This window comes from Malaya genurostris, chromosome 3 (assembly GCF_030247185.1).
Source record: "Malaya genurostris strain Urasoe2022 chromosome 3, Malgen_1.1, whole genome shotgun sequence".
In the NCBI taxonomy this organism is placed as follows: Eukaryota; Metazoa; Arthropoda; class Insecta; order Diptera; family Culicidae; genus Malaya; species Malaya genurostris.
In genome coordinates this window covers 302573769-302593660 of record NC_080572.1, presented here as the reverse complement: position 1 = coordinate 302593660, position 19892 = coordinate 302573769, and the positions used below count along the sequence as shown (strand labels likewise).

The window sequence follows — 19892 nt, the reverse complement described above, 5'->3', positions numbered from 1 at the left end:
AACTGAATTAGCAATGCCTTTGTTACTGCTAATTGAGATGATGATTGGTAAATGATCGCTACCGTGTAAATCAGGAAATACTTTCCAGGTGCAATCTAGTCGAATTGAAGTCGAGCAAAGAGATAAATCTAATGCACTTGGACGTGCAGGAGGTCTTGGGATCCGTGTCATGCTACCCATATTTAGTACCGTCATGCTAAAATTGTCGCAAATATTATATATTAAGGATGATCTGCTATCATTGTAAACGGAACCCCACATCATTCCGTGCGAATTGAAATCTCCTAAAATCAAACGTGGAGCAGGAAGGGCTTCGACAATTTCATTAAGCTGTCGTTGTCCAACTTGAGCTCTTGGAGGAATATATACTGAAGCAATGCAAATGTCCTTTCCTTTAATGTTTATTTGACAAGCAACAACTTCTATACTAGAAGTCGAAGGAATATTTAATCTATAAAAGGAATAACATTTCTTAATTCCTAAAAGCACTCCACCATACGGAGAGTCTCTATCGAGACGTATAATGTTAAAGTCATTAAAACTTAAGGCTATGTTTGATGTAAGCCATGTTTCGCACAAAGTAAATACATCACATTTTTGACTATGCAACAAAACTTTAAATGAATCAAGTTTTGGCATGATGCTTCGACAATTCCACTGCAGGACAGTGATTGAATCATTTGCGGCGGATGATAAATTATCCATCAAATGATACAAAACCTGAAAGAACTGGCCATTGAGCTGATAACTGTTTCAAAAAAGTTCTAGCTATTGGAAGGAATGCCGTTATGATAGTCTTTAGAGGTTCAGAAATATTGAATGCTGCGAAAATCCATTCTACAATTTCCGAAAACTTAAGTAATCCTGTTGGTGAATGTGAAACGGAGCCCACTGGATTATTGTCTTTCCTTGAGCTAGTTTCTGGATTGGTTTGTGAATTTGACAAACCAGGAGCCACAGTTTTTGGTTTTAAATTTGGCTTTTTAGCTTTAACACGGGGATCTTTTTTTGAAGATGTAATTTTAGGTGTCTTTTTAGGTATTTTGTGGTTTGTTAATCTCCTCTTAACAGACCCTTGAGGAGTGACAAACGAGGTATCTTCACTATTTCCGTCGGAGTCAGATTCCTCTGGCTCCATAAGATTTGAAAAACCGTTTTCGGTTTCCAAGGGGGAGACATGTATGACCGTTTTAAGCATTTCTGCATATGTGCGCTTAGACCGTGCTTTTAAAGAAAGCTTCATTTTGTCTTTACGCAACTTAAATGCAGCGCATACTGAAAGATCATCATGAGGTCTCTCCCCACAATAAACACATTTTTCAACATTTTTATCGCAAAGATTATCCTTATGAGGCCCTTGACATTTGATACATTTGGACTTATTACTACAGTAAGTAGCTGTATGCCCGAATTTTTTACAGTTCGTGCAATTCATAACATGCGGTACGAAAAGCCGAACAGGAAGACGAATTTTATCGATATAGACATGGCTAGGCAACGCAGATCCGGCAAATGTTACACGAAACGAATCTGAGGGACGATACGACTTTTTTCCATCGACAATAGATGCTGAGTACAATTGCTTGCACTCGAGTATCTTAACTCCCTCAAGCATGGAGTTTTTAAAACGACCAACTCCATTTTTAAGTAAATCATCGGCCGTCAGACTTGCTTCAGTCACGACACCGTCAATTTCCACCTCCTTCGATGGAATGTAAACTCGATATTCAACAGAAAATAATTTACAGGTTACAATTTCGTTCGCCTGTTTCAAGTCATTGACAACAACTCGAATTTTATCTCTATTAACTTTACATATTTCTTTAACTTCAGAGAAATGTGATGTCAAATCCTTGGTAATTTGCATCAAATTTAAAATCTTTTCTTTTTTTCGAAGATAGACTATCCATGGCCCAGTGGTACCCTGTGGATAATGTTTAGCCCTCGGAGTATTTAAACTCTTACTAGTATCCGGAATCGGATTCGGATGATCTTCCATAAGATCATCCATTACATTAAATTTTTTTGTAAATTAATAATACCAAAATAAAAACTTATGTTTAGTAAAATTTCAGATATAAGAAATAAAAAATAAATTAAATTAAATCTACCTTGTAGCTGATGTCTCTGTTCCTTTATCGTGAAGAACGACGTGAAGCTCTTCCAACGATTTCCAATTGGCAGTCTTCTGCTGTTTCCAATTGGCAGTCTTCTGTCGTTTACTGCTATCTCAGTTGCTCTGCCGTCGTTGTGAACACCACTGCACTTGCTGTGCTGCCTGTACCTGACCCCAGGTACAGTGCTTTTGCTCTTGGTGGCGATCAAATGCGATGCTTGCAGTGTAGCACCTCGCGATATATGCCGTCTCTTTTGATCCTACGCAGCGTACAAATTCTGGTACCTGGTAGATCAGCACTGGGTTGCTTTAGCACCTTTGTGCCTTTGCACCCCTTCGTCTTCGCACCTTTATGCGATGGCACCTCTGTGACTCGTCACTTCTATGCTCTCGCACCTCTGTGTTTCTACACCTCTGTGCGTATGAACGGGATGGCCTTCGTTGCTAGCTTTCCAGTCGGGAAACGCCCCGAATATTACGTTTGCTATGGGCAGTTTAACTACCTGAAGCTTAGAATTGTCTCGGTATCAGCCGTTAACTCACGAGCCAGTACAATCGAAACACAACCTCTTCGCTTGAATGGTTTTTACTGAATGACAGCGGTTTTCGAGAGCAGTCATAAGCATTTAATCATGGAGTCATTTGGCATGACAAATCATGGATGGATCAAGTGTGCATGTGAAATATTCTCACAAAACAACTCGTTTCGCACCAAACGATTTTTTCAACGATCTAGTATTCTTTTCTTCGACGAACAAACACTTATGCAACTATTTATGCGCCAAATTCCTATCGATGATCTAGCAAGCATTGGCGACTTTTTCAATGGAAAATTTCATTGTCCACATAAAACAATTTTATGGATTTTTCCCACTTTTCCGGCAAGTTTACCTAACTTTTTTCTATGTAGAAACCCGGTGGGGGTAAAAACGGCCTAAACAAATAAAAAGAATCATGTAAATCCGGTCATCCGTTCTTACGTGATGCGATTACCCAAGATGTTTGGTCAGTAATCGTGAACCAGTTGGTTAAGTTATAATGTAATTTCATTGACCCTCCGTTAATAAGCGTTGACTAGTTCCGAAACAATACCAGGGAAACAATACAAGCTAGGAAGAAAGCAAACATATGTTTACATGCAGCACATAATGGTTTCTTGCCTCAACTGACTTTGATGCTTCATTGGATGAGGCAATAGCAAACTAAATAATTTCTAGGCAATAGTTCTAAGTAGTTTTTACTTTCTTATTGTAAGAATCACTGGATAAGAAGCAAAATTACTCAATGCACTGAAATCTTTTTTATGCGAGTTTACGTACCGCATAAAAAAGCATAACTCTGAAAATTCGCATAAAAAAGTCGCATAAAAAAACCGCATAAAAAGTATGAGTGTGTTATGTCAGAGACATAACTGGATGTCGTGAATAGGAATAAAACTGACACGATTTCTTCATACTTACGAATTCGAATTATTAGTTGATCGATTGTGTGAATTGTGAAACTTTCCCTCTTTTCACTACTAGAATTTTAAACGATTTTTGACGTCGATTATCTCATTTTGCATATTTCATTAAAAGAAACTATCAAGATACTGTACAGGATTCATTTCTGCCTTTTAGAAGGACCAAATTGTGGAATTCTCTACGATATTTAGCACAGTTCGGAACATTTTTCTCGAACGATTTTCGCACAGCGAAAAGTGCACGAAGCAAATCAAATTATTGGTGATTGTTACCTTCGATTTGCAAAGAAGTAATCTTAATAGTTCTATTGATAACATTTTGAGCTATTAGAATGATTTTATAAAATGTTGTAAACTTTTCGTTTTCTTTCTCTTCAATGCAAACGACCATGAGCTCTGGTTGTATGATGCAACCGCTCTTGTTTGAGTTGAAACTAGCTTTGCGTACAAACCGCAACACATCCGTTCGCAGTGTAAAATGATCCGAAACTGGTTTAATGCGTCTTCTCGCCTTGACAACCGGAAGGCAAATGAGAACTACGACCTGAGCGTTTGAGGTTTTTAACCACGCAGAAGGTGCGCTCTCCGATGCCGCTGTTTGAATGCGTCTTCTCGCCCCGACGTCTGCTTCCATCCGCACAAGAAATGATCGATTTTCAATCCAACGCACAAGAAGAAATGATCGATTTTCGACCACGTTTTCCCTTTTATAACGTTCAGTTGAAGATATGTGCCTGACTACCTCAAAATCGTCGTCCTTGTGCGAAAAAACCCAAGCGAAAGTAAAGAGTTTTCTGCGTTGTTGTCAAAGTTTGAGAAAACTTCATTTTTGAGTTGTTTGTGGTTATTTCACACTGTTCAACATATTATCCTAAATTCCTGATCATATTTTTGATGAAATGGTGAAAGAATTATGTTGCTACCATTAATACAAGTCGAGATATTCACGATTAAGTTCTGCCCATTCTTCCATATGGCTAATTTTAAAAAGGCACCCCATAGTAAAGTAAGTCGTATTCACGACAAAAGACCTTAGTGTATATACCACTCTATCTTGAGTTTATCTTCGGATATATGATATGCTTAGTAAAATTGTCGGTTTATAATGGTGCACAATTTAAAAATTTTAACACAATCTGTTACAATTACTTTCAATGTAACAATATTATTAAAGTTAAATGTTCAGTATTGTTAGGCGTTTTGGCCTCTAACAAGGAAAGATAGGGTCAACCAATGCTGTAGCGTCTCGTTTTCATGTGATCCTCGTGCATTGCAGTCAAAATGAAGGAATTAACATCCTCATTCGCATTCAGTTATTTTTAAGGTTCTCCATTTATTCGATGAAAGCAGCTCGAATGGTCTGGAATTTGTCCCGGGTTGGCGGTTCAATGCGTAGGGCGCTGGTCTTACAAACCAGTTGTCGTATGTTCGAGCCCCGACCTGGAAGGATTCGTAGTGTCAGTAGAATCGTAGCACCAGCCATGCACTGGTTCTGTACACTTGGAATCGGCTGCGAAGTCTGTTGAAACAGAAGGTCAAATTCCACTACAGGAATGTAATACCAAGGCTTTGCTTAGCTCGAATGGCACCGAGTATAAAATAATAAGAAATTATGTCCACAACACATTATTAGATTTTTTATCGTGACGTCACAAATGAACAAGAATTCATCCTTGACAGTTCAGCGGTACTGTTTACAAACAAGCTTAAACAAAATCGAGGAACACATCTAAAACAATCATCTTTACACTTCACAACTAGCTACTTTTATTCAATAAATCTCTGAAAAGAATCGTATCGAGTCGTTAAAAAATGTTTGTAACTCTATTTAGGCGATGAATGGTCTCATCCGTTTGGCAACAAACAAACAAAAAAAAGTCTGTTTACAAACAGCACCGCTGAACTGTTAAAATGTGTTCATCCGATTGAGGTTAGCAGTGATGGTAAAAAATCTAATTAGGTTTCTTACCGTCACTGCTAACCTCAATCGGATGAACACATTTTGACAGTTCAGCAGTACTGTTTGTAAACCGAGATTTTTTGTTTGTCTGTTGACAAATTGCATGAGACCATTTACGGTCCATATCGCCTAAATATAGTTTTAAAACATATGTTCACAATTGGATATGGCTTGTATTTGAGATTTATTATATACAGGTGACTTGTTGCAAAGTGTAAAGATGATTGTTTAAGATGTGTTCTTCGACTTTTGTTTAACCTTGTTTGTAAACAGTACCGCTGAACTGTCAAGGATGAATCCTTGTTCATTCGTGATGTCACGATAAAAAATTTAATGCACAGATTTATCCTAAACTGCTTGCAACGGCACTCTGAACTCGAGCACTTGAACTCGAGCAGCTTGAGCACCGAAATAGCGTGCATTGACGTGAATACGTTTTACTTTACTATGGGGAGCCCTTTCAAAATTCGCCCTGTGGAAGAATGGATATAACTTAATCGTGAATATCTCGAGTTATACTAAAAGTAATGACGTAATTCTTTCTCCATACCATCCGAAATATGTTCAGTAATTTGTGATTTAACATTTAACATTTAACATTTAACATTTAACTGTTGAAACAGTGTGAGATAATCAACTCAAAAATGAGATTTTCTCAAATTTTTGGAAACAATGAGGAATTCATCACACTTGTTTGCCTTTTTTACGCACGAACGATGAATCTGGATTTTGGACCATCTGTATTCTGAACTTAATTTTAGGTTTAGAATTTAGCCCCAGAATTCAGCTTTAGATTTCAGTATCAGAATACAGTTTCAAAGGAACAGAATCCGAATTTTACATTCTGAAACTAAATTTTTAGTTCCTTAATTTCAGTTTCAATTCAGAAATTCGTATCCAGAATTCTGATTCAGAAATTCAGACACTTCAGAATTTGTAATTCAAGATATGAGTTAAAGATCTGGATCCTGTAATAATTTATTAAATCTGAACTCTGAATCAGAGTTTTGAAGCTGCCTTTGAAAACTAGATAGAGGAATGGATATTCGCTTGTTTTTTCAGTACAATTAAATTACGATATACTCAAAACAGTCGATTTTTTCAAAAAAAAAACTCTGAATCTCGAAGTTTACAATGGGTTTTTTGTGTGAGAGAAATTTGATGACGAATTCTTACCTACAGAAATATCGCGAAAGAGATAATCGAAAGGGAGAAGAGTTTCTGGCGATATTTTGATGCTGAATTTCCACTACGCTTCAGTTCGACACCAATGTGATTTGTGCAAGATTTATTTTTATTTTCACCAACAAAAAATCTCTATTGAATAAATTCGTAACTGAGAAATAATGACTGCGATATTTTCGATGCAAGTAGAGTAGTCAATATGAACAACAATATTTTGTTCCACATTCCAAACGGTAATTATAGCGACGAAAGATTGCTTTAATTTCAGTTGGTTGGTTACACTGCACTGTTTAGATTTAACCGAATAAAACGCTATTTACCATGAATTTTATTTATAGAAGTAACAGGAGTGGAGCATTGTCAGCATGTCTCGAACACACAGCAGGCGCAGCGTTTGAAATAGCGTAGCGATAGCCTGCGCTCCTGTTGCTTCTACGTATGATATTCAAGCTAAATTGGTTAATATTTTTCAATCAGCTGCCTCGCATGATTTGTGATTGTTTATATGATTCTTGTTGACTTCGCACATGGTCATGGTGTCTGGTGAATACTTTTTTATCTGCAAAAGAACTATATGTTTAGTATTCTTTAGAGCTTTCACTACATATAGTGTACTTACATTGATTTAAATACAATACATGCTAGAAAAATTACTTATCAGTTCAGTATATTAAAAACTAAATATTAATTCATTAGGTCTGATTTCTGATTGTTTCCTCACTGGTCCTTCCTTATGGATTACAATCGTTTTATCATTATTAATTACGTCAATATCCAAGGCATGAATTCAAGTTGTAGATGGAAACACATGGTATTTAGTTCTAAGGGCATGTGATATATGATATTAGAACTAAATACCATGCGTTTCCATCTGATGATAACTTGATGGAGACGCATGGTTTTTCGTTTGATTTTTTTTAAAGGGTAATATTACACCCGTCCATATTTTTAAAAAATCTGAAAAAAATACAGCGCAATGCACTTATAAATGATTTATTTTTTATGTAAAATCAAGAGTGGTACCAAAATTGTAAGTGCGAATAAAAAAAATTCGAAAATTTTTTTCATATATTTTTACTTGAAATACATTTTGAAAAATTCTGAAAAAATTGGAAAGGTTTTCCGTAATGCCTCAAATATTTCTGATTTTCTTCAAATTTGTTGCTAAAAAGATTTTTGAAAAGTTTATACAAAATTAAAATCAGAAGAACCAGCCAAATATGGCAGTTAAAGGGTGAACATTTTGAGAAACTCATCTCCAATACAAACCTTTTTAAACAGCTTATATCAATTTAATTTCTGTTTGGGGGCAGTAAAAATCCTAGAGTGATGAATGCATGAACGTTAATGTCTTGCAAAAAATTTATGATCAAATTTTCAGCAGTATGAGTTGACCACAGATAACTCAAAATTAAAGTTTTTCAAAATGTTTGATATCAATAAGTATCAAATTGAAAATTCTTAACGCCTTTCTCGTATTCGGCCAAGATTCATAAGTATTACTTTTGCTTGTACGGCAATAAATAATCAACTCAGCTAGCTGAACGAACTAATTACTTTACTGATAGTGAATAGCAAAAGTCCAAAAAGGGAGTAGAGGCGGCTGAAGGGGCTGACAGTGGCAAATAACACATAAGATGATGACGCACAACAAATGAGGGCCGCCCGGTGGTGTCAAAACAAACGGCCAGATTTACACTAGGGTAAATGATGCCGGTTTCGCTTTACTTAAATTTAAACGGAGACAGAGGAAATCATTGAAAAAAAAACAGAATCATTTAAATGCCTGCTACAAGTTTTGGTACCCTCCATTATGCCATGACAGTCCGTCTCATTGGATTCTTTTACTGTCGCTGCTTGCTCTCTGGTTGATAGCAGTATGACGGAGGACCGATAATGAATGAACTTCCTTGAACTATAAATCAACACAAGATCTCAACCTTTCATGCATTCGAAAAATTCACCGCGATGTGACAGCGTTTATCTTGTTTTGAGCCGCTACAACTCCCGTACAACCCAATGCACAGTACACAGTGTACAAGAGCGGTTTAGTGTTTTGCTTGAGTCGTTCTTCAGAATCTTGTACTATAAGATATCGTCAAGCCTAAACGCAGAAAAACTACAACTAGTTCTTCTGTGAGTTTATCTACTGTGGGACGTTCGCAGAGCCAGTATCACTTCTAACAAGAACGATTGTGTCATCCTGTTTCTGGTTGTTTGCATTGGAGAAAAATACAGCCCTTCTAATGGTTCTAAACGTTATCTAAAAAATAATAAAGATTACTTCTCTGCAAATCGGAGATAAAAATAATTCCTTTAGTAATAATCTAAAATGATTTAGTTAACTTTGTGCACTTTTAGCAGTGCAAAATTCGCACCAAACGAGTGCAGATGCATTTGGCTGCTTCGCATTCAAGAAAAATGTTCCGAACAGTGTTTAATATCGTAGAGGATTCAACAATTTTGTCTTTCTGGAAGCCAGTAATGTATCCTGTACATTATTTTGATAGTTTTTTTTACTTTAATATTGAGATGTATGAAATCATGAGATTTATGAGCGATTGTACGACTTGTGTTACGATTATATCTATGTAATGACTTCTAGGCCAAGGTTCAATCCTACAAATAACTTGGACTGGCGCTCTACTTCCGGGAATACAAACGTAATCATCCGTAGCCGTAACCAAACATTCCCAAACCCACCAACGGTCCTTTTCTGAAGCCTAAAACTACCGTCCTACTTTCTAGAACACGAACGCAATCTTCTGAAAACCAAATGGCCATTTTCAGGACTACAAAATCTTAAACGGTCAAACGGTATCAAATCAGTTAATGTCTATAAGTTTTTTTTATGTATCAAATCTCAAAACATGAAAATATCGAAAGTAATAGTTTAAGATTGGACAACATTTTAACATTGATAGTTGCTCTAGTTAGATGTAAACTTTTATTTCTTCGGTTTCAGAATTTATAATATTAAATTGAATAAAAAAATAATGATTCATTCTACCAATGCATATTTTTTCTATTGGAATAGTCAATAGTATTTTAATATTGCATGTCGAGCCACCCTACGCTTGCTTGAAATGTTTTAAATTGCCAAATTCAAACTGCTATCGATTCACTAAGCAAAAAGCGAGTCTTAAATATTTCAATGTTTTTTGAGCCACTCTACGCTATTTAAAAAGAAGCAAAATTATCGAAATCCAGTTAATGTTTATTCTTCACGTTTCGTCTTCGACTCGTCAGTGCAGTTCAAATTGAACTGCTCAGTGCAAACTTAAACAGTTCAACTTGAACCGTTAAGGTCTGAGGACAGAGGGCCACGTGTTGAGTTTTAAATCGACCACGTGGCTTGCTCAATTCCCTTTGCGCATCGTATTTCTCTTGTACTCTCTCGTATATGAGCAAAATGTAACGTGTTGCCAACATACATTTTCTTATTTTGATGAGAAGTTTTATCACATTAATCTATCGTATGGGTTGGACATTACATGGATTCCAATGAACAATGAAAAAATATTCAACTTTCACAAAGATTGAATGTCTGTGTGTTTGGCAGCCTTGTCGAGCCAATTTTATTTCTCTCTCCTTTTTCAGAATGCTATCAGGAAACCAAAGCGAAAAAAAATGGCGGATGCATTGAAACTGACTTTGTTTCACAGAAAAATACAAGACTTTATTTTGTATCGCGATAACAAATATGTTTTTATGTACTAATCGCATCTAAACTAAATGATCTAGCCTTTGTCACGGTAGTTTTATGATACATGCCTTCAAAGCCGAGATATTCGATGAACAAGTAGAGGTATGCATTTCCGAGCGTTCCAATTTTCAGCAGTTCTTCAGTCAGAAAAAATACAACACGACCGCTAAACTCAATGAATCATTCTGAAAATTTCACAGAATATTCTAAACTAAATTTCGAAAACATCGTCAGGTGGGTTTTTCTATATTCTGCACCGTTTCCAAGAAAATTTAATTTGAAACGGGAAAATAGCCAAAAACCTACCACTTTACGGTACTGTCCTCGGCACTTAAGGTGAAATGTAGCGGAATTAACACGTCGCGTTTTCGATCGATTATTCAAAGACTAAGCAGAATTTCGAAAAACTAAAAACACTTAAGTTTTCGTAATTAAACGAAAATCATCCACGGTGATGATTTTAAAGCCGAAAAATAGTGTTTGAAACAAAATTTCACCAATAATTTGAAAAGGTAACTCAAACTATCCGAAATTTGAATTAGTTTCAAATGAATTTTATAAACTTTTCATCATTTTCGCACTGCTGTTTCGTATTGTGGTGGTGGTGTGAGAAATGTACGGTGGACTTTGTGGCGGTATATCGTGAGCAAAAATTACGAATAAAATCATGGCATGAATTTATGCATAATTGGGTTTTGTGTTGAAATAACAACGAGTTAAATAAAATAAAATCAGTAGCAACAAAGTTCAGATCCAAATCCAGAATTCCTTTCCGAAATTCTGTTCCTGAGTCCAGGTCAAGATTATAGATTTCGGTTCCGAAATTTCAAGAATCAATTTCTGAAATTCGATTTCAGTTCCAGAATTCTGGTACTCGATTCTAGCCTTGAATAGTGAAAAGTGTGACAGAAATGAGTGCGTAATTTCTGTCACACTTTTCAAACACCCTGCAACAACGAGCGAACGCGACGTGACACCGGCGGTGAAGCCAAAGCCTACTGTTGTTTTCATTTGAAATATTTCGAATCCCCATTTTCATGAGGTGCTTGCTTGGATGTGATGCCCGGTCGACTCGTTAACAGGGTAATAAAACTGAACCTGCACACGGTATTCATCATATTCTATTTACGTGATTGATTTGGGTAGAATAATTTCCTGACCTTTTTGACCAACGCTGCCTGATTCAGATTTGCATGTGCATTGCAAATGATTGATGGTTTACACCGAGCGAATGTTAATTGGCGTTCGTCGCCGGTAGGTAGAGCGTGAAAAGTGAATTAGTTAACGAACAGTCAAGTATAATATATATATTCGATAGTTCGTGATATTGGAACGATGATACAACTTTTTTTTACTAATTTCTTACGTCTGGAACTAAGCTGAATTTATTAAGCACGTAATAATTTCTAGTTTCATTCAATTAGTGGAATGATTCACTAAAACAAAATACGTCAGCCAACGGTCAGCTTTTGACGTACGTCACTCTCATCTTAGTGGAAGAACTTTCGATCCTAGAACAGATGGCAGTGCACTTTCTGGTTGGATTTCATCCAGGAGTCTAGATATCGCCATTCCCGATCAGATGGTAATAACAGAGTTATAACAACAGGAGTATTTCATTTCAGAAATATTTTGCAGCAAATTTTGAAATATTTTTGGCTGGTTGGCTGTTAAAATAACAAAAATCATAACAACAAAGACTCTAGCGGGAACAAAATCGTAACAGATTTTGAAACGTTCGTATCACAATTATTATTGAATTTGATATAACTACAGAAGTCCGAAAGCAGAAATTTATAACAATAATTGTAATAAATTAAATAGCGGATTTAACACAGAAAAATCATATCACAACCAGCTGTTAAAGACTGTCCCAGAAAGTATGGACGCATTTTGATTTCGCTGTAAATAATTCACAAGTGTTAGATATTCAAATTTTATTCGATATACTGATAATATTAGACTACAACAACAGAATATTATTTTCAACATTTGCTACTTAGCCATTGTAGACTAGCTGGCGCACTTTCTTGTGAACGTTCCTCATTAAATTCTGTACAGTCTTCTTGGCGACAAGTTTTGACGCTTTTTTTCCAATCTTTTTCGAACTGTTGAATGGTTTCGGCTGCCGAGACATGTGTCCTAGGATGTGCCTTCGTTAATGCCCAAGATTTCTCAATTGGTCGAAGTTGTGAGCAATTTGGTGGATTCATTCTACCGTTGATTTTGAGTAGTGGCAAGAAGCAAGATCTGGCCAGAAGACAACAGGATCCTTGTGGCTTCGAATCATGGGTAGAAGTCGTTTTTGTAAACATTCCTTGATGTATATTTCGCTTGTTTCTTATAGGTTCGAAGATTCAAACGTTCTTTAGCACGAAGAACATTTTTTTACCCTCCACACTCCCCCCATCAAAGAGCTCAACGTTCGGAGGCCCCTGGTAACGGACACATACAATTCTCAGCTTGGAATAAATTAAAACTTTACAAAAAAATAAGAGACTACAAAGCGATGTTAACAAGCTGAGGGTATTACAATTAACGGTTATTACAAGCAAAGAAGGCAATAAACTATTGCTTTTGACTTCGAAGTGTCCACTTTCTTGGCCACATCCCGAAGTGAAACCTCCTTCTTTTGCTCGAACGCCTTCAGTGTACGTTCATCCAGCTGACGGTTAGTAGGTCCATTTTTTCGACCCGTTTTCGGTATATCCTCAAAGGTGTTATCCTTACCGAACTTCCTTATTGCATTTCGCACGGCTTATTCACTTACTCCTTCTATTTTTGTTATCTTTCTCAGTGACAGTCCGCGTTCTGTGCACCATTTGTACACAATTTTTCGACGTTGTTCTGCTGAAAGTCCACGCATTTAGAAACCAACTAATGAAAACGAATAAACAACTGCACAAGTGGTTAGAGAAGAGTGTAAACAACAGGACGTAGCCATAAAAATTGACAGATTCTGAACTACTGCGAAATGGGAGCGATTTTTGGTTGCGTCCATACTTTCGGGGACAGTCTTTATTCAGAAGTAGGTTCCGATATTCAGGTTCGAAGATCAGATTTAACATTTAGTTCCAGCTCTAAAACTCATATCCTGAGTTTTGTATCGAAATTCGGAAGTTGAAATCATAAATCAGAATGCTGGATTCAGTACTAAAGAACCCATTCCAGTTTCAAAATCTAGTCAAGAAACCAGTTTCAGAATCCAGAATCAGGATTCAGTTCCAAAGTCATAGTTTTAATATCTGGAACTAAATTACGAAACTGAATTCTGAAGCTGAATTCTAAATCTGAAATTAAGTTCAGAATTTTGGTGAATTAGAAATTTAAGAACTGTACATTACACAGAGTAGCAGCAGATCTTCTGCACTCTTTTTATTGCACTTAGACAATTACTGTTTCGTTCATATCTATTCATGTTATCTTGAACATGTGTATTAGGCCGCGGAAAGCTGTCTTGTTGTTGTCGCTCATTCGAATCACGATGTAAAAATCTAAAATTATAGTGGTTAACAATATACCACACCAAATAGTATTAAATGCAATAAAACGCTATTTGTCAAGAATTGTACAGGGTGATTTTTAAAGAGCTTGAGAACTTTTTTAAACAATAAAACGCATAAAATTTGCAAAATCTCATCGGTTCTTTATTTTAAACGTTAGATTGGTACATGACATTTACTTTTTGAAGATAATTTCATTTAAATGTTGACCGCGGCTGCGTCTTAGGTGGTCCATTCGGAAAGTCCGCTTTTTTATCGACAAATTTTGTTCAGCGATGAGGCTCATTTCTGGTTGAATGGCTACGTAAATAAGCAAAATTGCCGCATTTGGAGTGAAGAGCAACCAGAAGCCGTTCAAGAACTGCCCATGCATCCCGAAAAATGCACTGTTTGGTGTGGTTTGTACGCTGGTGGAATCATTGGACCGTATTTTTTCAAAGATGCTGTTGGACGCAACGTTACAGTGAATGGCGATCGCTATCGTTCGATGCTAACAAACTTTTTGTTGCCAAAAATGGAAGAACTGAACTTGGTTGACATGTGGTTTCAACAAGATGGCGCTACATGCCACACAGCTCGCGATTCTATGGCCATTTTGAGGGAAAACTTCGGAGAACAATTCATCTCAAGAAATGGACCGGTAAGTTGGCCACCAAGATCATGCGATTTGACGCCTTTAGACTATTTTTTGTGGGGCTACGTCAAGTCTAAAGTCTACAGAAATAAGCCAGTAACTATTCCAGCTTTGGAAGACAACATTTCCGAAGAAATTCGGGCTATTCCGGCCGAAATGCTCGAAAAAGTTGCCCAAAATTGGACTTTCCGAATGGACCACCTAAGACGCAGCCGCGGTCAACATTTAAATGAAATTATCTTCAAAAAGTAAATGTCATGTACCAATCTAACGTTTAAAATAAAGAACCGATGAGATTTTGCAAATTTTATGCGTTTTATTGTTTAAAAAAGTTCTCAAGCTCTTAAAAAATCACCCTGTAGAAGTAGAACAGGAGCTAACTTCTAATTCTGCAATTCAAGAAATATAAGACCTTCAACCTTATGGTTATTCACTTCTGCAGATCAGAAAAACTCCACAAAAAAAAAATTAAAAACCGACATATAAATGAGCACAAAAAGTTTAATAATTCTCAAAATTAGTCTCACGCATACATTGAAAATTACTTTTTATATCGAATATGTTATATAAACAGAATCAGGAATATATTTAAAATATGGCGAATATGATTTTTCTGCTCATTTGGCGGAACGTTTTGCTGAGAATCTACGAATAGTTTAGACATTTTTGCTTCTAATTAGAAAGCGGTACGTATATGTAAAAGATCCTGCAGTTGAACTCTTGAACTTTGAAGGGAAATGAATGGTAGATGAAGGTTTTATGAAAATAATCAGCTTGGATCTTATTCACATTGATAATGTTAATTTAACAGTTTTTATTGCGCAATAGCAATACATGATGCAAAATTAGTAAAACAATATACTACACCAAATAATGATTATAGAGTCAAAAGACTTTGTTTTACTTCCAGCTGGTTGATGCTGATGATGATTTAGGTTAAACGCAATAAAACGCTATTTGACATGAATTGTAAAGGTAACAGGAGCGGAGCATTTGGTGCAACGTTTGAATGGTCCGTTTGAATTGGTGTAGCAAAATCCTGCACTCAGCAAAATCCTGCACTCCTGTTACTTCTTACTGCTGCATAGCACGCTTGGTAATTGGACATGTTTTTCTTGTCGTTATAATGATTATTCATCGCAGCATGTATGTTAATATTATTAGCTGTTTTTTTGATGATCTTACTCCACTACGACGTTATTGCTGAATAAATGTCATATACATCAAGGAACGTGGAATTTCGATGCGACCGATAAAATCAACTCACCTAACCAGCCGAAAAATGATTAATATCGGATAATCCATATCCGAGAAAATTGAGCCTAACTTTGTTGAATCGAAATGCTGATAACGATGAAGACATTTTTAAATTCTATGTAAAACCAAAATTTATCTTATCAAAAATCTTTCGTTCCATAGTTCATTACATTACTGACTATTTTTATTTACTGTGAATAAAAAAAAGTTGCTTATTCCCAACCCTGGTTCAACTCATATTCCAATAAATATTTATTTAATAAAGAAAAGCATGCCTGTTTTGATTCGTATTCACTTCCTTCAGTTATGTCTGTTACATTACCCATCCGCCTTTTTATGATTCGTATCTTCCGTTAATCTTTCTTCTGCTTCCTGAAAGGAACCAGAATGTGGTTTACTAAAATCAATTTATGTTGTATAGAAAATCCTAAAATGTCGATAAGAAGAACCGAACGAATTGTGATATTCTGTTTAGCTCCAATTTTGCCTTAATTTTACTTTTAAGATGGATTCCCATGTACAAAACTAAAGCCGGTCATTTAGGACTTACAAAAATTGATCCGTATTATGGTAAAAAAATGCAAATAATATGAAAATCTTCAACGATTTGCCAATTGATTTTACACATCTACAATCTACTATTCAGTCTGAGCAATAAGTTTGCAACTGAAAATATACAAAATCAGTTTAAATTTGAGGATTACCGTACACCTTTAATCATCTCAACTCCCCCTTAGTCTCAAAAATCGAAACCATTAATTTAGAGCAAGATCTGCTATCTCTGTTTAATTCAATCAATATGAAAATCGCAATGTAAAGCAGCCCTTACACGAGACAATATTATTGTCAATACAAGGAGTATTGACAATACTTTTGATCGTGTAATGGAAACTTCATTGGATTGACGAAAATATTGTCAAAAAATCAAAACTGCCCATCAATCCGACAATACTTTCTCTCCAGAGAGAAACTGTTAATTAGGTGCAATGGCCTCTTCTCTCAATATTTTAATATTCATTTGCAATATTTGAAGCTCCAAACGCTTGATTTTCTCGAAAAATGCGGACTCAAGTTATCAAGTCAATTGGATTGACGGTATTGACAATACTTTGGATTGACAATAATATTGTCACGTGTAAGGGCTGCTTAACAGAAGTAGGCAATTTTGACACAATTGATTAGAATGTCGGAGTTGGCAATAATAGTGTAAGAAGTAAATCACAGTAGGCGTGCAAAAATGCCAGTGCCAAACGAAAACAAATCATTTCCATGTCATTTTTTCTTTTGCCCTATAGTCAATTTATTGTACAGCTCAACCTCGTGTTCTGTTTCTGTTATTTATTAATTCGATCGTCATGTTTGTGTCTTTCCAGCAGTTGGTACCGTGCAAAACGTGCACCATCATCGTTCCAGTGCGAAATTCGAAGCACCGAGCGGCGACCTTTGCTCGGCAATCAGCTGTCTCGAATGGAAAAGTGATTTTTTTTTGCCAGATAGCAAAATATAATCAAGCGATACAAAAAAAAAACTTCGACCCGAATCCGTCGATTACCAGCAATATAAACTTAAATGACAAAACGCTAACACGATAAGGAAATTCTAGCTAAAGCGGGAGGATTTATTATAAACGAACGTGGCCCAGCCAATTGAATGGACAGTATGACTATTTCAGGTGAGGTTTGTTACTAAGATAATGACAAATTAGATAATTTAAAATTTCCTTTTTTCCATCCTTCAACAGCGATCCCCCCGCAAGAGCCCATCTGGTGCCTGGAGCGCCGTGACTCCGGTCACCTCTTCTGGCGACGGGAATCATCCAAGGTCAAGTTTCGCTACGACGTGGAGGTACTGGAATTTACTCGGGATCCCGGTGAAGATCAGCTTCTGATCACCGACAGTGAGCTGAAGGATAAAAACGAACGGCACCTGTCCAATATGATTGTGGTGTGTGCGACCTGTGTGGCAGCCATTGCGATGACAGTGGTGCTGCCCTGGTTCCTGATAGGGTCCACGTAGGCCACATGATTGATTGTTGCCGGGGTCAGCAGTAGCAGTAGGTGGTGGCTAGCGGAACGAGCTGAGCGAATATTATTTTTTCTTCGATTAGAAGTAAGGTGCACGTGCCTACACAAACCGACCAAGCAGGGTCAAAGTCGATTAACTTGTTACGGCTTGAACCAATTTTATACACATTTGAGTTTTCACGGGCGCACACATGTAGTTGTATCGAGAGCTGTGCGGGCGGGCGCGCATCCATCCAGCCGGACTCTTATCTCCGCTGCTGGAAGCAACTAGGTTTTAGGTTTAAGACAGCACGAAGATTGATATTTTAAATGTTGATGGGAGGGTTCACAAAACGTTTGTAAATATTTGTTACGAGTAGGAAACCATGCTACTGTTTACTGACTAGATTTAAGCTACACAAGTTGCCTTGTGGGAAGGAGTAAGATTTCTACTGAAAATAATGGTAGGAAAATATAAAATTTAATCTGTTGAACTGTTCAAAGGAAAACTTCTTGTTGCTCAGATATTTTTACGTGGAAGAATGGATTTGAAGAATTGGTTTTTTTTTTCAAATTGTCCCCTGTGTTTATTATTCTATGTTGCCTTTTTGCTAATCATATCAACCCTCAAAATAGATTATCAATTGTATGAAGAGAATAATGTAGAAGGTCATTCTTCAATCAGTCGGTCGCCGACCGATCGATGCCCCAAAACAGAAAACCGTTGTAAATTCGAGCGGCGTAAAACGGTTCGGTTTCGGTACTCAGTCCAACAACGGCAGTAAACATCAATATTTTTAGCAAAATATTTTCCTCCTGTCGAAGTGAAAAAATCTGTTGCAAATCACCCCCGTGCTCCCCGTGCATAAAACAGACAATACAAACGGAGCACTGCCGAGGTTTTCTCGTCCTCACGCGAACTGATTACGGACTGTGGGAACCCCCAGCGCAGGTTTCCCGATGTATCGGGAATGTAAGTTTTGGCGAAACCGATCACCGTTCAACCTTATGCGGCCTCCGGCGTTGTCACGTAAAAATAGTCCACACGCGGCATTGAACCTCACTCTCTCTCTCTGCTCGCGCACCCGCTGCCGGGGTCCAATTGCAAATTCCTCCAAATTGTTTGCATCACGGCAAAGCGAATTCGGTTTGTTGTTTTTTTTCGGGGGAGTGGTACGAACTGATTGACACGTAGATATGTACGTTCTTGTTTATGTCGGTGCGAGTTCCGGGATCGAGAAAATTATGGCTATTTGGTTCGATGTATCGATTGTTGTGTTTGAAACGGGTACGTGTTTAGCAACGTTGTATTTTTTGGCGAAATTCTCGCTTTCTAGCCAGCAATTAGAGTGCGAACGAAAGTGAAAGTTGTACAAGCGAGGGAGGTAATTTTTCAACTTTTGTAAATATTGGCACATATGGTGTAATGAAAAAAAAAAACTGAAAGGCAAGAATGTGAGAAAATGAACTGATGTTTGTAGTGATTTATGCTATCTGTATTGATTATCTGGGATTCTATTAGGAGTAATGATGATTTTATCTTTTTTCTTCATATGATGGAGATGACGTGATATTGAACGCAAACGTTCGAATGAGTAGAACAAGCTGGTATATCTGTAAAGTGATAATAGTATTTAGCAAGAGTCTGGATAGATTGTAATTATACGACTACAATTACAGTAAGTAAGTCTGATTTAATTCATCCGAAATATTTCCATTAACCATCATTGGATACAACTAAGATACGATTTGTTAAATCCTTTATTCCAACTAGCTGAATTGCCCGGCGTTGCTCGGAAATGTTTCGTGATGGCAAAGCCGCAAAAAGATTCTAAAAATTGTCCTGCCTATCGAAATACTCTGAATGTAGTGACACACGGGAACCCGATTGAACAATACTCCGTACAACAGGGTGGCAAGTTAATTGCCGATTTCAATTTCCCGGGTTTCCCGGAGCGCGAGATAAAAATTTCCCGGTTTTTAGAACAGGCTTAAATCGCTTTTGGTCAGTATTTTTGTTCAATATTTCTCTCATTGAACCTTTAAGTAGAAATCCCATATCCATA

General features: G+C 36.9%; 1 protein-coding gene across 2 annotated transcripts in view; it reads left to right on the top strand.

Annotated features, from left to right (window-relative positions):
• The window catches only part of LOC131435290 (uncharacterized), a 32051-nt gene extending 12542 nt beyond the window's left edge, over nucleotides 1-19509 (top strand). The window contains exons 2-3 of one of the 2 annotated variants that reach the window (XM_058602992.1): nucleotides 17200-17495; nucleotides 17565-19509. In XM_058602992.1, the coding sequence (XP_058458975.1) occupies nucleotides 17474-17495; nucleotides 17565-17839 (297 nt within the window). In that variant the 5' untranslated portion in view covers nucleotides 17200-17473 and the 3' untranslated portion in view covers nucleotides 17840-19509. Of the gene's footprint in view, nucleotides 1-17196; nucleotides 17496-17564 lie in introns of both variants that reach the window. The other variant, XM_058602991.1, reaches the window with a different exon arrangement.
• Nucleotides 19510-19892: the final 383 nt, after the last annotated feature.